The 16,351-nt window shown below is 35.1% G+C and overlaps 1 protein-coding gene across 7 annotated transcripts in view; it reads right to left on the bottom strand.

Moving 5' to 3' along the window:
• LOC149562476 (fanconi anemia group D2 protein) overlaps window positions 1–15,932 on the bottom strand; it is an 80,849-nt gene extending 64,917 nt beyond the window's left edge. The window contains exons 1-3 of one of the 7 annotated variants that reach the window (XM_089825961.1): window positions 15,549–15,872; window positions 15,294–15,374; window positions 4,448–4,794 (exon numbers count right to left, since the gene is read on the bottom strand). In XM_089825961.1, coding sequence (XP_089682087.1) covers window positions 4,705–4,794; window positions 15,294–15,374; window positions 15,549–15,662 — 285 coding nt within the window. In that variant the 5' untranslated portion in view covers window positions 15,663–15,872 and the 3' untranslated portion in view covers window positions 4,448–4,704. Of the gene's footprint in view, window positions 1–4,447; window positions 4,795–12,152; window positions 12,714–15,293; window positions 15,375–15,548 lie in introns of those variants that run through there. The other 6 variants (XM_089825962.1, XM_089825967.1, XM_089825964.1 and 3 more) reach the window with 6 other exon arrangements.
• Window positions 15,933–16,351: the final 419 nt, after the last annotated feature.

Raw genomic sequence — 16,351 nt, 5'->3', positions numbered from 1 at the left:
AGTGTAACATTCTCTTTCTTACAAACCTTGAACCAAACCTTCATGATAGTGAACATATCCTAGGAACCAAAGATATTTTTAATGAGATAATCATTCATCCCTTAAGATAACCAACATGTCATCGCTTTAATAGTGAATGCATTGTCAAAGTAAAAGAGAATGAGAACCCGAAAATGTCAATTAGAGTGTAGACAATAGCACAAAATCAAAGGACTCCTGTCTCTTTTTCTAACAGGATAATTGTTTCCAATCCATGAGCACTAGAAGTTGTAGCCATTTCTTAGGCAATAGGATCATCAAGACCAATCTTGTTAATAAAAGTTTGCACAAAATTTTCTCCAATCAATCCTATCATCACCACATGTAAGGGAAGGATTTGTAGCTTCAACTCGAATAACAATGTTGAGTGCTAGTGCTATAGTGATACACCACAACTCAAAATATCTCTCTAACATGTTGCTTGACAAGTTTTCTTTGCCGAAACATTGAGATGCAAATGAGAGGCTCACGGATCTTAAAAATCCTATGAGTATATCGCCAACACCAGAACTAGATCAAATTTTAGTAACATATGATCCTAATATAGATACGAAGTCTGGGCCTTTAATAGCTCCAAAAGCAAACGATGTTAACTTTGAAGGTAGGGCACAAGTAATATTTGGATGCAATAGCTTCTTGGTACTTGATGGAAATTTAGAGCCAATAATATATCCTAATACAGTTTCTAATAGGAGGAATGAAAGACGTGTTAGCACGTGTTCCAAAAGTCGAGGGTGAAAAAAGTCAAAGGGTGAAAAGGACTAAGAAAATACTAGTCCAAAACCATATCTTGTTCGTTGAAAATGGGGAAGTCTTTGGCATTGGTTTTGTGCGAATCATCTTTGTTTACACCATTCTTCTAACAGTAATGGTTGTATAACCAGCAATAGTAAGAGATTCCACCCAGCCACAAACAATGCACAGTACTCAACAATCAATGCATGCCATGAACTAGAATCTCGTCACGGCAATCACCCAAATAATATTTAATGCACCCTCCTCCTCAATGTTTCCGCATTTTTTGAAATCGAACCTACGGCCATTTTGTCAATCAATTTACATGCATTGTGTATGCTTCCATAGTTTGCATACCTTGTCTTCACTTTCACATTTTACTTGTATTCCACACCACATATTGTACCATATATTTCTGCAAGGTACTTTGATAGACCATTGTACTATATCTCTGCAATCATCATATTTTATGGAATGATAATTCATTGAGGCACTCTATCAAACAATTCCTATGTGCAATTTGTGATTCCACATAAAACATGCATATATTTGAATGGGTACCTCTAGTAATAAAACTTGACAGACAAAACATATCAAATACATAAAAACTACTCCTTCCAAAACACGCATTGTGGCACAAGGAAGAGATTAGTAAATGTTATGAAATCTCAACTTCATACCCGTCACCTTTATATTTACTCAAACTTCCTCAAAAAGATATATGTTCATACCCCACGCCAAAATTATCATGATATCAACGTTTCAATATAGTTGGGGTGCATCCCAATTTGGCACATGCAAGTAGGATGTGACTTGTGATAATGGAAATGGACTTTACACTTTCAATTGTATTTTCTTAAAGTTTCTAAATTCTTCACAACAAATCCTTGTCGTACATAGTCTATAATAATTTTATTTCCTTGAGATGACATATCTTGATTCATTATGTCAAATAGTTCGATGCATTGTGTATGATTCCATACTAAACATTTATTGTGACAAGCATTTCATGAGGCAATATGTTTCTACAAGATTTTGTCCAGTTTTTAATGTGCATAATCAATGCTTCCATATACAGCATGAGTTGTTGAGAATATTTGGCAAAGGTTGTCAAATTTAGCTTCTACACCAACCGATTGCATTTTACTTTGAATATCTAAAATCCCTCCAAGAGATCCAACTTGGTGGATAATCTACATCTTATCGCATTTCATTCCAAGGGACGTGTTCTAGCTAAGGCATTCTAACAAACAAGTTGAATGTGCAGTGTACAACTCTATATTCTACTAACACATGTTGTAATATTCATGATAGAAGTTTCATTGTGTCATGTTTTGATTGTTGTACAAGTGTTAGTTTTTGGAGTCTCCATTCTTGAGGAGATTGGCGATGACTAGGTGATTTGGCTTTGTTCTTGTCGAGTGCATTATTTTGGAAATTCTAAAGCCTTTTTGCCAAACTCACTTTGCCAGCGTCAATTTCTTTGTGGTATTATATCAATCAAATTGAGCTCTGCCTCTATCCATCATTCTAAGATCCACTTGTACCCATTTGCATTACGCTGAACCAAGGTTGAGGTTTGTATGGGAAAGGTCTACAAGCAAAGGGAAAACATCATAATCCATCTTTTTAATATGCACTAACGTGGATTATGTCCAAAAAAATTCCAAATCACCTACAATTGTAAAAGTGAGGTGGAATTGCAAGGGTGAAGTTTATAAATTATATCCAGCCCTGAATCCCCCACGACGATAATGATAAATTGCACTTACAGAGAGTGGTTCAATCACCACATTGTGAATATTGTCGGATTTGTGGGATAAAAAATAACATGAAGTATCATTTTGTGTTGTAGAAGATGGTTATTTGCTTAGGGATATTTTGTCTCTGCCATCTTCCAAAAACCATGAAACTCTTATATGATCACTTCAAAGAGTAAGAGCAACCACTCTCCCTTTTCTCATTTGAAGAAGTCAAGATGCATTAGCTTGTTGAAGTGGTGAAACTCTAAATCCAAACTTGGTCGACTACAACCGATTCACCATTTGTATTCCTATGAGATTGTGTATCGTTTGGCACTCTATTAAATAGGTCACTTGCAATGTATTTGAAGCATTTTGTTAAACAATTCAGCCCATATTTGAATTTTCCACAATGTGTACCACTTGCACATACTTCAGTTCATTTCTCGAAATGACATCTCATCAGACAATTAATCAAACAATTAACATGCTCTTAAAAATTCCACATTTTGCAAGCATGTTTGCCATGCATTTGTAATTGCATCAAAACACTGGGCAAGAATCTTGATTCTGTTTTCTATTAGTTCCCATGTGCTGATTCAAATCTCCCAATTTGGTGTACAGGGTGTTGAAGTTTACAAAAATTGGTACTGCTCGAACTTATGTTTGCTTGAAACTTTATGAAGTAATTTCAACAAGTTTATTTTGAATGAAATTGAGTAATCATTGCATCCAGTGTGGTTACATCTCGAGACATTTTGTAGAATAGGTCATGCATTGTCTATTCTAAAGATCCCATGTGGTGTACCCTACATAGTTTGAGGCATCTAACTATGAAATCATCTTTTCTTAGACGTCTGACAGAGTATTCTAGTTATAATATTTTGACAAGAATATTAATTTCATTAGGCCTTGGTAGATGTCTAACCTTCCCCGCGCATTTCATGGATACCCAACTACATTTCAAACTCAGATTTTGTAGTTTGTGAGGATTAAATTCTTTAGAATTTCATATTGCTCACGCACTTTAATCAGGCTTCTTGATTAATCTATGTTGCAGATTATTGTATGCTAGAAATTTAATGAGACATCATGCCAAAAGGTTGCATTCTTTCTGTATTGTGGTGTTGTGACTAATCATCTAATGACAATCCATTTCTTTCTAACGCATCGATGGATACAAGTTTGTTTAAATAGTTTTCCCAAAGTGGTTATAAATCCTAATGTTAAGCAATCCTTTTAAAATATGCAATTTGAGATGATTACTTAACTTCTTTAGCTAAGCAATCTTTTCCTTTTACATATTTTAAATAATTACATTAACCTTTAAAATTTAAGTAAGGTTAATGAATTATTTAAAAAGACATATTTTAGCACCATTAATTAACCTCTTGATCTTCCTTGGTTAACCAATCAAATGGAGAAAAGCAAAAAGGGATGTGCACTTAATCCAGGATATCTTTTGATTCAGATTGGCTTTTTCAAAAATTTGAAATACAGGATAGAATCAAGGAACAATCGGAGACACTTAAAAATATCCTTTAAAAATATGCAATTTGAGATGATTGCTTAACCTCTTTAGCTAAGCAATCTTTTCCTTTTACGTATTTTAAATAATTACATTAACCTTTAAAAGTTAAGTAAGGTTAATGAATTATTTAAAAACACATATTTTGGTACCATTAATTAACCTCTTGATCTTCCTTGGTTAACCAATCAAATGGAGAAACAAAAAAAGGGATGTGCACTTAATCCAGGATATCTTTTGATTTAGATGGGCTTTTTCAAAAATTTGAAATACAGGATAGAATCAAGGAACAATCGGAGACACTTAAAACATAAGACCAATGGAGTTTTGGAAAAAGATGAGGTAATTTGTAATGCTACACAAAACAAAGATTAAAAACTAGGAAACCATGAACAAGCATAAAGAACCATAAAAACTTTTTTTTATTTAATCATCATATTACAAGAACAAGTACAATGATTGAATCATTCTCAATTCGTAGACCTCAAAATATAAGAATATATCGTCTAAATAAATTTCCATAATGATGTTAATACATAATGAGTTCAGTACAATAATGAAGAACAGTATCATTCAAAGACACCTTAGTCCAACATATGGACTTTACAAATATCAAATTCAGTTTCAAGAAGTAACTTCAACAGTCTTCCTTAGCACTAGTTATTCAACTTGAACACCTGAAACATACACAAAAATGCAACACAACACAAAGAGGGCACAGTACACACTGAGTTGAAAAGCATAGTCCACCTGCATACATGTCAAAATAAACATATATAAAACCATAATGCAGATATCTGAACCACATAACATAGTGCAATTCTAAAATTACTATGCAAGAAGTAACATCTTCTTAACAATGCAAAATTAAACTCGCACTAAGAATAACCAGTTAATGAACCATATATATATTGAGGTGTCATCACTATGGTGCTAAGATACTGCATTCGTATATGGTAAGCCCATAGACAACACATAGTGGGATTCTCTATAGTACTCGTGAAATGACGCAATAGAGACTTGCCTTGTTCTCCGTACTTAACCTTACTGGTTTAAGTCATAGGTAAGGCCAATTATCTTTTGTATGTAATTAACCCACCCAATTCATCTTTAAAATTATCATTGAATTAATTAACTGAATAGGATAAATCGATATTCAGCCACCTCAATATACATTCATTACAGCTATCCTTAAAATACACATCAAACAGATATTCTAAGAATGCACATGCAATGAATAGCAGTCAGATTTCACATGATATTACATTCTTCATCTCTTAAAATCTCATCCTCAACTACCAAACTTGAAAGTAAACTTAGGTTATTTTAACAACAGAAATAAATACTACAATATTACGATCTCGTAAATATAACTAAACTGTTACATCAGTTTAATGATATTTACCAGTCGTAGTACAATACTACTTATCTCTACTGTTATAACAAACTAAGCTTATCCTTCGAATTGGCCAAGATAGTAATATAATGCACATATGATATTCTCGCTTTGAATAACATATCATCAAACACATGTATCATAAATCTATCTTTTCCATTGAAAACAATCTTCAATTCAATATTGGACAGAAAAAACATCATTAAAATAATAGAATTCCAATTTGCAAACTTATAACTTTCCTCTCAAAAACATAATATAAATACTACTTGCATATCTAAAATGCTTCAAAACAAATCCAATTAAATCATATCTAACAAATCCCAACAGCATACAGTTAACTAAATTTTCCAAGCTCTGTTGTTGTTTTAAAACAAAAAGAACATAATCGATGATACCAAGTGTTCAAACAAACTCACTTCCATTTTGCCAAATTGCAAGTTCTGACCCATGGATATCATATTTACTATTTAGAATCTCCAATATACTATCAGACAAGATGCGACACAACATAACATGATTCCAGTTTACACAACCTAAAGCAACTGTTATAAAGAATTCGAACCACACTACAATGTTCAAACAGTGTATCGGCTGTTAAACATGGAAATTTTCAAACATTCAAAAACCATAAAGATGCTATGCTATTTAAATGTTAATATAACATTGTTTTGGTTACATACTAACTATTCGACAAAATGCCTCTGCCCTCGACTGCGGTCATCAGCCAGTAATTTAAGGCAAACTCAAGACTGAGGCCGAACCTCTTACCCATTTGCTGTAGAAAACAAGTGAGCTTTGAGGTATGGTTTCTCACAGAGCTCGGCCCTGTCAAAGCCGAATACTCACACATAACACAATCACATACTAAATAACTGTCGCAAGCATGAGGCTCCGACCGGGTTTAACTCGGTGAACAAATATATGTTTAGGGCAAAGCCCAAATATATACATATAACAACCTCCAAACTAATATCTCCATACTCCACATTCAAAGATGGGTATATGCAAGGCTAAGCATTGCACACAGTGCCATGCTCTGCACATATCCACCCTTGAGTGTCGATACAGAATATGTAAAACTCATAACCATTTACAACATGCTAATTGAAATAATTTTGCAATTGCAAACAGAGAGAGAGTAGGGTAAGAAATTGCCCCTACTTGTAATACTGAAGATGGAAAATTGCTTTGCAATCTAACTCGATGCCAAAGCCCCAAAAGCTGAATCCAAAACTGGTAAGCAATCTCTACAATGCCAACACACATAACTCGCAAATGACTTCACAATGGGGTGAAGCAGAAGAACCCATTAACAACAACAGACAACTTCTGAGGAGTAACTCCATCGAGCTAAACCCAATATGCAAGTTTCCCTTCCAACCAACACCCTTCATTATGCCGATACCTCAGCAACAAGGGTCACAAATGTAATCAAACAGAGCAATGCGGCCAAGTTTCCGGTCCATATTCTGCAAAAACCCGACTCACAACAAGAAATGGCTAACCAAACCCTTAGTGTCATCAAACCTCATAAACAAGCATTCAATTCAACTATGATACTACACAAGGTCGTGCACAAGACAGTTGCAATGCCACCGCCATACATGGCTTTCAAAAACAGTGAGTAAGTTTCCTCTTACATGGCATTCGATACCCATTTAGGGTTGTATGCCTTTTAACAAATATTAAACCCCTTTAATAATAGAAAATGTTTATGCCAACCTCAACTTAGGGTGTTAGACCCTTTTAAAACAAGTCTATATGTATGCAAAGCAAAACTGCGATTTATTAAACCCTTTAAAACAAAATTAATATAGGTTATGTAATTAAAACCATCTCAAGGTTATTATATGCAATATAAAGTTTTTAATCCCTTTTACAATCACGTATATGAAAGTACAATGATAAGTTCTAAATGCAAACAGCATATTACCATTCAAATTAAACACACAATATATATTTACTTTCTTTCCAAAGCATTCAAACACAGAATGCAGTTTACAATGAGTTAAAAACATAATGAACATAATCGATACCCAATCAACATGCAAAATATTTATATGCCAGTTCAAATCACAAAATCCCAAATCACATTCATTGCTAATAACATAGTTCTAAACAGAAAATACGTTCAGCATCAGTCTCATAATTCGAAGACAGTAATATAACCAAGTTCTTCAAAAATACAAACATAACATCTGAAAGGAATCTTCTAACAGCAAGGTCCTAGTTTGTAGAAAAACTCGAAGTAGTGGTCAGGCATGACATAATTTAAGACAAAACTTCAGCATTTTATTTCTTGCTTGGGACCAGAAAAGATAGATTTTTTAAACATCGGACATGGGATATCATGGAAAATGAGATGTGAAAAATGAACTTACAAGAAACATCCCTTAACACAAAAATTTTAAAATTTTGAGATGGGTAGTATACCAAGGCAACACCACAGGCGATCTATTCTTTTTTATTATGGTGAGGGGACCATTGTGTTGACTACTTGATTGCAAACTACAAATATTGCACCAACACAGACATATTCTCCATGTTTTGTGCTTAAGGGCTTGAGATTAGCAAGGTTGAAGAGGTGAGGAGGGTTGTCAAAAGATGTGTGAAAGCAAAACAGAAGCAAGGCCTTGATGCCCTACGCCAATTTGTAGAACTAGGAAGAGGTTTCAGCACAAAGATTGGAGATTGAGAGCACGTACTTGTGTTTCCTAGACATATCCAATCCTTCATGTTGTGCCAAGCTGGTGTAAATAGAGAGTTGAGAAAATTTGATGCAATGATTTGGATGGTGATTTGAGACTACACCACTGATCGGGAAACGGTAATTCAATCAAGGCTAGGTAATGAAGAGTTTGACATAAGTGCTCTCAAGTTAAAATTAGCAAACTATTAGAGGGGAATCGGCCCAAAAAGTATCATTGGTCAAAGATGTGGTGATGGTGGGAATGAAAAGGGAAACATAGGCCGAAAAGGACATAATCAAGGCGAAGGTGCATGACAAGTGGAGGACAAGATGGAAACATTAGACAATGCCAAGGAAAGAGCAATGATGGTCAAGACTGAGGTGCAAACCAAGATGATGAACAAGTTTGATGCAAGAAGGTGGTACGTTTGAATGTGAATGCTTCAAGTTTTCCCTTTCCATGTTGATATGAATTTCATTTTGTTACAAAAGATTGTAAATTTTGGTTTCAAGGGCAAATACCCTAGTACGTAAAAACCTTTTAAATTATGGATAACCTTGAATATGAATAGGAGCTCAATTTTGATAGGGTTTGGAGTGGGTGCTTAATGTTTTTGTGTATATGTAGAACATATTTTAAATTTTCAATGTTGCGGAAATGGGTGAGGTGTTGTTAGGTAAAATAGAGGTAATACTAGATGTAAATCTGAAGTTGCAAGCATGTACATAGGTAGTCGTGGATGATTTGGTGCCAATGAAGTCAATTTTTTTAATCTAATACAAATGCAATTCAATATTATAAACTAACAAAATATAAGCTTTACCAACCCGAACCAAAGAAGTTGTTCTCATTTATATCTCCTTTGAGTGTAGGGAGTCATGCCCTTTCATTTGTTAATTACCTTATCAAAGGATCACACCCTTTCATAATGAAAAGATACATGTGTTTAACAACAACTGCAAACCCTTTCACTTCCTATCTCCCACTTCTCAATTCTATATTGCTACTTTTCAAGTCTACACATATCCCATTTAAGATCTCAATATCTTCTTCTAGATCTGCGCATCTTATTTTCTTCTTTCCTTCTCGATTCTTCTTTCCTTCTCGATTCTTACTTCAGATCCCTCCTTATATTAATGCTCTGATTCTTCTCTAGACCTCCTACGCTCCTTTTTTCGGAATCCTATTTGATCCTCCTCTTTTAAATCTTCCCACGTGAGGGTGAGGCCCCACCTCTTCATCATGCATGCATTTGGCAAGAGTCGCAACCCTTCATAATTATCCCTCTTTCGAAGAGTCGCCACCCTTCATATTTACAACCCCTTCGAAGCATCACAACCTTCATAATGACAACCCTTTCAAACAGCTACAACCCTTCATCTTTCAAAAGTCACTTCCTTATTCTTCCCTCTCCTTTCCCTCAATCCTTCCTTAATTTTTATGCTCCGCTCTTTGTTTCTCCTTCTCTTTCCTCCTCAAATGAAGAGTTGACATGTATTCTCGCTTGGAGTCATCCTATCTCTTTAGTATTGTATTGACTCTCTCCTCAAAATCCTCACTTCCATTATTTGGATCCTTCGATTGTTTGTTAATTCAAGAGTCTTTGGTCTACTCCTACATAGATTTTGGATTACTCTTTGTTTTGTGCATTTGAATACTTCACATCACCAAATTTGAATGTGTCCTCAATCAATGCACGGTTAATCATGAAATAAAAATATCTATTATACAAACTAGAAATGATTTACCAAATGTGATGTTAAGTCCTGACATGCACTACAAGTTCAATTGATACAAGAATTGTGACCACTTCCACATACATGATGAAACACTGAGTATTATAAGATGAATATATCAAATATAAAATCCTCTCTTGAATAAGGAAGCTTAGATGTTGAAAATGTAATTGATTGTGTGACCAACTAAGACAACCTCAAGGTTCCTTCTTAATGTGGACTTAACTCAATTGTAATGATGTGGTCTAGCAGGTATCACTTGGGGAATTACATTGTTTATTCAATGGCTATCGAATTTGCAAAGCAAATAATATAGCAGTTTAAGCTCTGCAACTACTTTTAACTAAATAAACTCTAAACATGTAAAGGGTTTAAGAAGACTAATCTAACTCTACCAATGCAAGCGATCATTGAGGATGAGGTGAAACTCTAACAAATTCTTGCTTCACCAAACCAACTATGCAAAGGAGGTGCTTGCTTCTAAGGATACATGTATGTTTTTCATATTGTCAATACTCATTTAAATACCCAATGATGGCATAATCCAAATGAACATCTCCAATTAAAGTTATATACTTACACTAAGGTCAGACAAATGTAGAAACCATGCAATACTCTAAAACTTCACAAACATTCAGCATGATAACAAAAATGAATAAGGAATAATTTGGTAGCATTATAGCAACAATCTTAGCAAATCTCCCTCCTTTATAGATGATTTGAGCAAGCCACGATATAGAGCTCAATTTCAATGAATGGCCCAAATTTGGGGTCAATGGCCAAGATTAAGCCAACACATCTCTAATTCAACTAACGGCTATAAGCATTGAATGCCTATAGATTACAACTAGCACCACCTTGTGACTCAATGAAAGATTACATTGCTTATGAAAACCAATGAGAAAATTGGTTACATAACGACATTAGATGAACTCAACATGTACAATTAGCATGATCTAATTGGATGATTTTGGACACGTGCAGTGTCATGTCCCCTCTCTAGTCTAACTAGCAAGGTCATGAGAGTTGACCTATTATTGGAGTCTTGTAGGCTAGCAATGGTGGATAGAGACTCATACTGGATACTCAATGACCAGAGTTAGTTCTACAGTTAGTTTGAGAGTCAGTTAGGGCAGTTCCTTAATTTTAGAGATTTTCCTAAAACTTAGGAGGTTGTGGCAGTGATCAGATTTGAGGCTCCTCGGGACTAGTATACGGTTTCAATCTCAAGGTGACAGGGTATATTACCTAGTTTGTAGAAGCATCCCTAGTTTTTAGGGATGAGACTGCCAGTTGGCCACATTGCCTGGCATCAGTCACAGGCAGGTGATAGGACCCGCTCACTGATTATTTGGTTAGTTTGGCTTTCCAGTTCAATAAAAGGAAATATTTTTAATAGTTCCCAAGTTTGCGTTTAAATAAATTAAAATAAATCTATATAAATAGCTAATTGGAGTAATAAGGGGATTTTTGGCTTCATCTGGTCAAGCAAGCCTATGTGTTATTGCTCTTTGGAAAGGTCTTGAATTATTATAACTTATTTTCATCATCCGGAGACCTCCGAGCACCTAGAGTTATGTTATTTGAGGAAAGGGATGTTTTTCCTATACATAAAGGCCTTTTAACTGAGAAGATGTCATTTTATAATAAAGGGAAAGGCATATTCTCCCTTTAGGGTTTGATTGGCTTTGAGAGGGAGATAAAAGGAGATGTTGGCTCATTCTTTGATTATCTTTTACATCTTCATTCTTGGTATTTGTGATTTTGCTCTGAGGAGCAATTCTAGAGGACTAGGACGCAAACCTTAGGGCCTAGTTATTGGGACGCAAACCCCAATAGATGGTTTCAGCAACATTCTATAGTATTGTTTCAGCAATTGACAAAGATTGTTAAGTTTAGTGTTTGGGGGTGCTTGTGCATTGCACATTGAGGGTCTTGTTTGGCACTTTGGGATCTTCTTGCTACCTTGGCAAAACTATAGCAGCCGTACAATTGCCTTTCAGCTGGCACATGATTTGTTGGTTGGCTTACGTCAGCCATCTCTGCCCTTTTGGTGTGTGGCTGGTCCATTCTTGCAGCTGGGATCATCATTCTTTGTTTGTAAACACCTTTGTTGGCATACTGATTACATATCTTGCCTGGTACGATTTGTAGCTATTCTAGTTGACAGAATATTATATTATTTGCTGCTGTTGTTAATTATTGTTTTACTTATATCTGCAGAATACAAAAAAAAAAAACAATCTTTCTACAACTTCTATCTAATTCTCTACAACCACAAGGAAAGCACAGGAAAATCTATTATTTTAATTAAAATTTACTAAATTCAGTGAAAGGATCCTTTTGGGATCTTTCATGCAGCAAGAATTTTTTAGTTGGTTGAAGATAAATAGGAACCACCTTAGCATGATTTTCTTGTACACTTTATCGATATCTCTTAATACTCAACATTTTCCAACATTCGATTAAGTGAGACGGCTCATATTCTCAAATTACTTCATCTTCATTAAGTCTCTCATCCTTTTATGTTCTCCACCTTGACACCTTTTCATTGACACACTCTTGAACTTGCTTGTAGTCATATCTTGCCTTTATCTTTATCTAATATAAATGTAAGTGTTGCATGCAGTTGGATCCTTCAAAATAAACTTGGATTTCAAAAAGAAATTCATCAACTTTGTGATAATTCCCTTGACTTGGTCACTTTGTCAATGGCTTGAATTTGCATCTTGATTTGATCTCCGGCTTCAAAACATCATGCTTGCTTGATGAACAACATGTGGTTTCATAATGCCTGAGGCCTCCATGTTTTCCTTGATGTTGAAATCATGCTCACACTTGAACCTTGCAAAACAGCATCATCATATTAAACACATGGATTTCATATTTGGTTATATTAAGCCAAAAGGTTATAAGTAAGAATTCAAACTTCTAATGAAGAAATTCCCTATGAGCATAACCTCGAATTCAACATAAACGATTGAACCATTTACTCTAAGACCTGATTACATCTAGACAAAATGAAAATTTCGAGTCAAAACATTCCAATCACTAATCCCGCCAATTCAAAAAAATTCACTTTAAAATTTATTCACAACCCTTTATCATTTTACATAACATACAGACCGTAATCAAATTTTGATTGAATAAACTCAGATCTGAAATTACTTTGGACTCTAAGAAGGCTTTTCACTTTCAGATTTTGAATTTTTACAACATAGACAGTTCGCACCTGCTTAAGTCTGATTTTGCTTGACAAGGCTTGGGTTTGCACTATCAATCTGTCCTTATTTCAATATTTGCCCAAGTCTGATTTTGAACAATGTCTTCGGTGTTCACCAATTCGTTCTACTTATTTGCAAATTAGCTGCAATCTGCTCTTGTTTAAGAAGTTGATCTGCCCTTGAATATGGATGATCAGATTTTGAGTTGGGTGTTGAGACTCAAGAGGCATTTATTTGTCTAGGCTGAGCTCTATTAAATCCATGCTCAATTAATTACTGATTTCCCTTTGCATTTTATGACCAAGTTATGATTATGGCCAGCATGAATTGATCACATTCAATTGAATTTGGAGGTAATTAAACCTAGACAGAAATCAGATGCTAGTTGGGCTTGATCCTATGTCTTTTCAGGTTGAAAATCACTATATACTTGGGTCCAATTATGTGTCCTTTCGAGTCTGAAATCACCGTGTACTTGGGTGTGATCACATTTACTTACTCCTGCTAAGGTCGGAAATTACCATGTAGTGGGCGGAATCACTTGCACTTCAGGTCAGAAATAACAATGTACATAATCACTTTACCCTGTCCTCCTCAAATTTCGTTTTGAACAGATCAGAACTTGCCCCTTGATCGTGCACTTTCTCATATGCTTTTAACTTGAAATAGGTTGTACATTGAGTTCGAACTTTGATCTTGCAACTTGAAACTAGGCTTGTTAGTGAGCAAACTTTAATGTTTGGAATGGATTTTGACTTGTTTTCGGCTCAATGTCTTGATTTAGCTAAATTTGTCAAGCCCTTGGGTTTGATATAAACATTCCCAAATATGGTTAAGCAAAGATTCAAAACTAATGCTTGCCCCAATTCACAAAATCCTTGCTCATCCTCAATCCAAACTTTATTCTTTCCTCTGTTATTCACACAAACCTAATCAAAGATTTGATGTCTTTGATAGTGATTAGATCAAGTTGGAAAACCTCTTGCTCTCTCTTCCTAAGGCTCAAGTACTACGCATAGTCTAAGTGAAGGTTAAACTTGATGCTTCAACTGAAAGTACTAACCCTCCTTGAAACCTACCTTAACCAAAACTTGGATTTTTAAAGATTTGCAAGGCTCTTCTGAACTCCAAAACGATGCCAGCCTGTTCTAAAGCCTACAACTACAAACAGAAAAAGTGAAAAGAGAGGTCCCCATTTGCAATGGGGTGATGGAGCGAAAGGGTCATATCGGGTCCCAGATAGATTTTGGCTGGATGGATACATGTCAACCATCACATATGGAACTCTTAAAGATCACACTTCAATAAAAGCTTATGAAAAGAACCAAAATATACATACATTTTGAGGTGGGGCACAGGGAAAGACTATCCCCAGCAAATGAACATAGAAAGAAAGGAGAGCTTATCAGATAATCAATGTTTGGTTACAATAACATTAACAAATATATACAGATATAGAGACAATGGAAGGATGTCCTGGGTTTACAAGCATTAACACGAGAAGCAACCAACTAAAATTATTTTAACATACTTCGGGCTTCCAGATGATAAGCAACCAAACTTAGCCAGGGAAATGATAAGAAGCCTTTCTTTTTCTCGAACCCTTAATTTCAGAGCCATTGGAGATTCTAGATTCTGCTGCTTGTTAAATTAAAAGAAGCAACGTTGTCACAATCACATCGAGATCCCAATGCCTGCAGGTATGACTTAGAGGTAAAGCGGAGAAATTATCACAATGATCACTGAGAGGTTCAAATTTCATCCCGGAACCAATGTACATGCTTACTATGACAATCAGGCCCAGCTTACAGCGGACCATTTTAAGGATGTGATGAACATGCTTCGGGACTACGTCCTCAGTTAACTCTCTCCAAAGGTTGAGGAAGCTGATGAACAACATTCATCGATTAACCAAAACAGAAACTAATGAAACTCTATCAAACACGCTGAATACAGTCCAACTAAATTTAACTAAACTCTTACTGGTCTCTCCGATTGTCTCCAGATTTACTCTAAACAACAGAAAACTACCCAAGCCAAAAAAAATTACAAGATCGCACTAAGCACGTTCATTCAACACAATCAAAGTAATTTTTGAAAAAACATTTATTTCCCTTAAACACTATATATCTGCTTTAAACAATTTAACGTATACTGCATTCCGTTAAATTAACTAAATCATTCAACAAAAAGAGAATACCTCCGAGTTTGTAGGGGGAGGAGATATATGAGTTTCGAGTCGCTCTACTCGTCTTTCTAGGGCATCATAATATTCTTGAACCTACCACAAACAATTCAAATTTAAGTAATCCATGATTAAACAGTTAAAAATACAGATACTCAAGCTAGATGAAGGTTGAATATTTCAAAGACGAAAATTTGTTTTGAGTAAGGGTTTTAAGATGTTTAAAATTGTCTGTTTACCCTCTCCAATAAAGTGCGAAGGTTAAATTACCTGCGAGGAAAAAGCGGCATGAGTAGACCACAAATCTTTCCATGCTAGCTGCGCAATAGCAGCGCCTGTCACTGCAAAACCTGCTGTGAAGGAAAGTATACGTGTTCGCAGCATTTTTGCCCTTTCCTCTAATTTAGCTTCTGTATTGCTTCTTAAAACATATTGTACTCTCCCAGGGCAAAGGTCTGGACTTTCAAAAAGCTTTGCTTGGATCTGACCTTAACATTAAAATTCAAAATCATTCCCTCTGTGACAAAAGTAAGGGCTTATCGAATGTACATATTTAGGGGTGGGCTTTCATGGGCTTCCTTAAACAAATTAGCTGTTGGTGTAGAGATTTTTAAGGAATATTTTTTATCTGGAGTTACTTTAGTTTTTTATTTTAAATTCTTTTAAATTTAAGGAAGTTAGAATTATATAGATTTTAGTCTTAATACATTTGAATAAAAAATATGTATTTGTAATAGTTTTTTGTATTCAATTTTTGCATTGAAAAGAAATAGACAAATCTGATTTTGATAAGTAGGAGATATTTTCTACATAATCGCATTGGGACTTTTTGGGAGGTCACCCATCCTAGTACTACTCCCATCTCGAGTGCACTTAACTATGGAGTTTCCTCTATGGTTAAACCCACTATACTTGCAACCCTATTTGTAAAACCTTTGCCAAGTGGTGTGCTCTATGAACCATTAATTGGGCTTGTTGAATGAACTTCCCATGGTCAACTTTAGAATACTCATATCCATTAATTTTAACTATTCCAACATTAATCTTTTTGCAAATGTCAAATGGAGGCTTAA

The sequence above is a fragment of the Cupressus sempervirens genome, chromosome 4, assembly GCF_028749045.1.
Source record: "Cupressus sempervirens isolate cs-2001-9-10 chromosome 4, ASM2874904v1, whole genome shotgun sequence".
NCBI lineage: Eukaryota > Viridiplantae > Streptophyta > Pinopsida > Cupressales > Cupressaceae > Cupressus > Cupressus sempervirens.
This window is presented reverse-complemented; position numbering and strand designations above follow the sequence as displayed.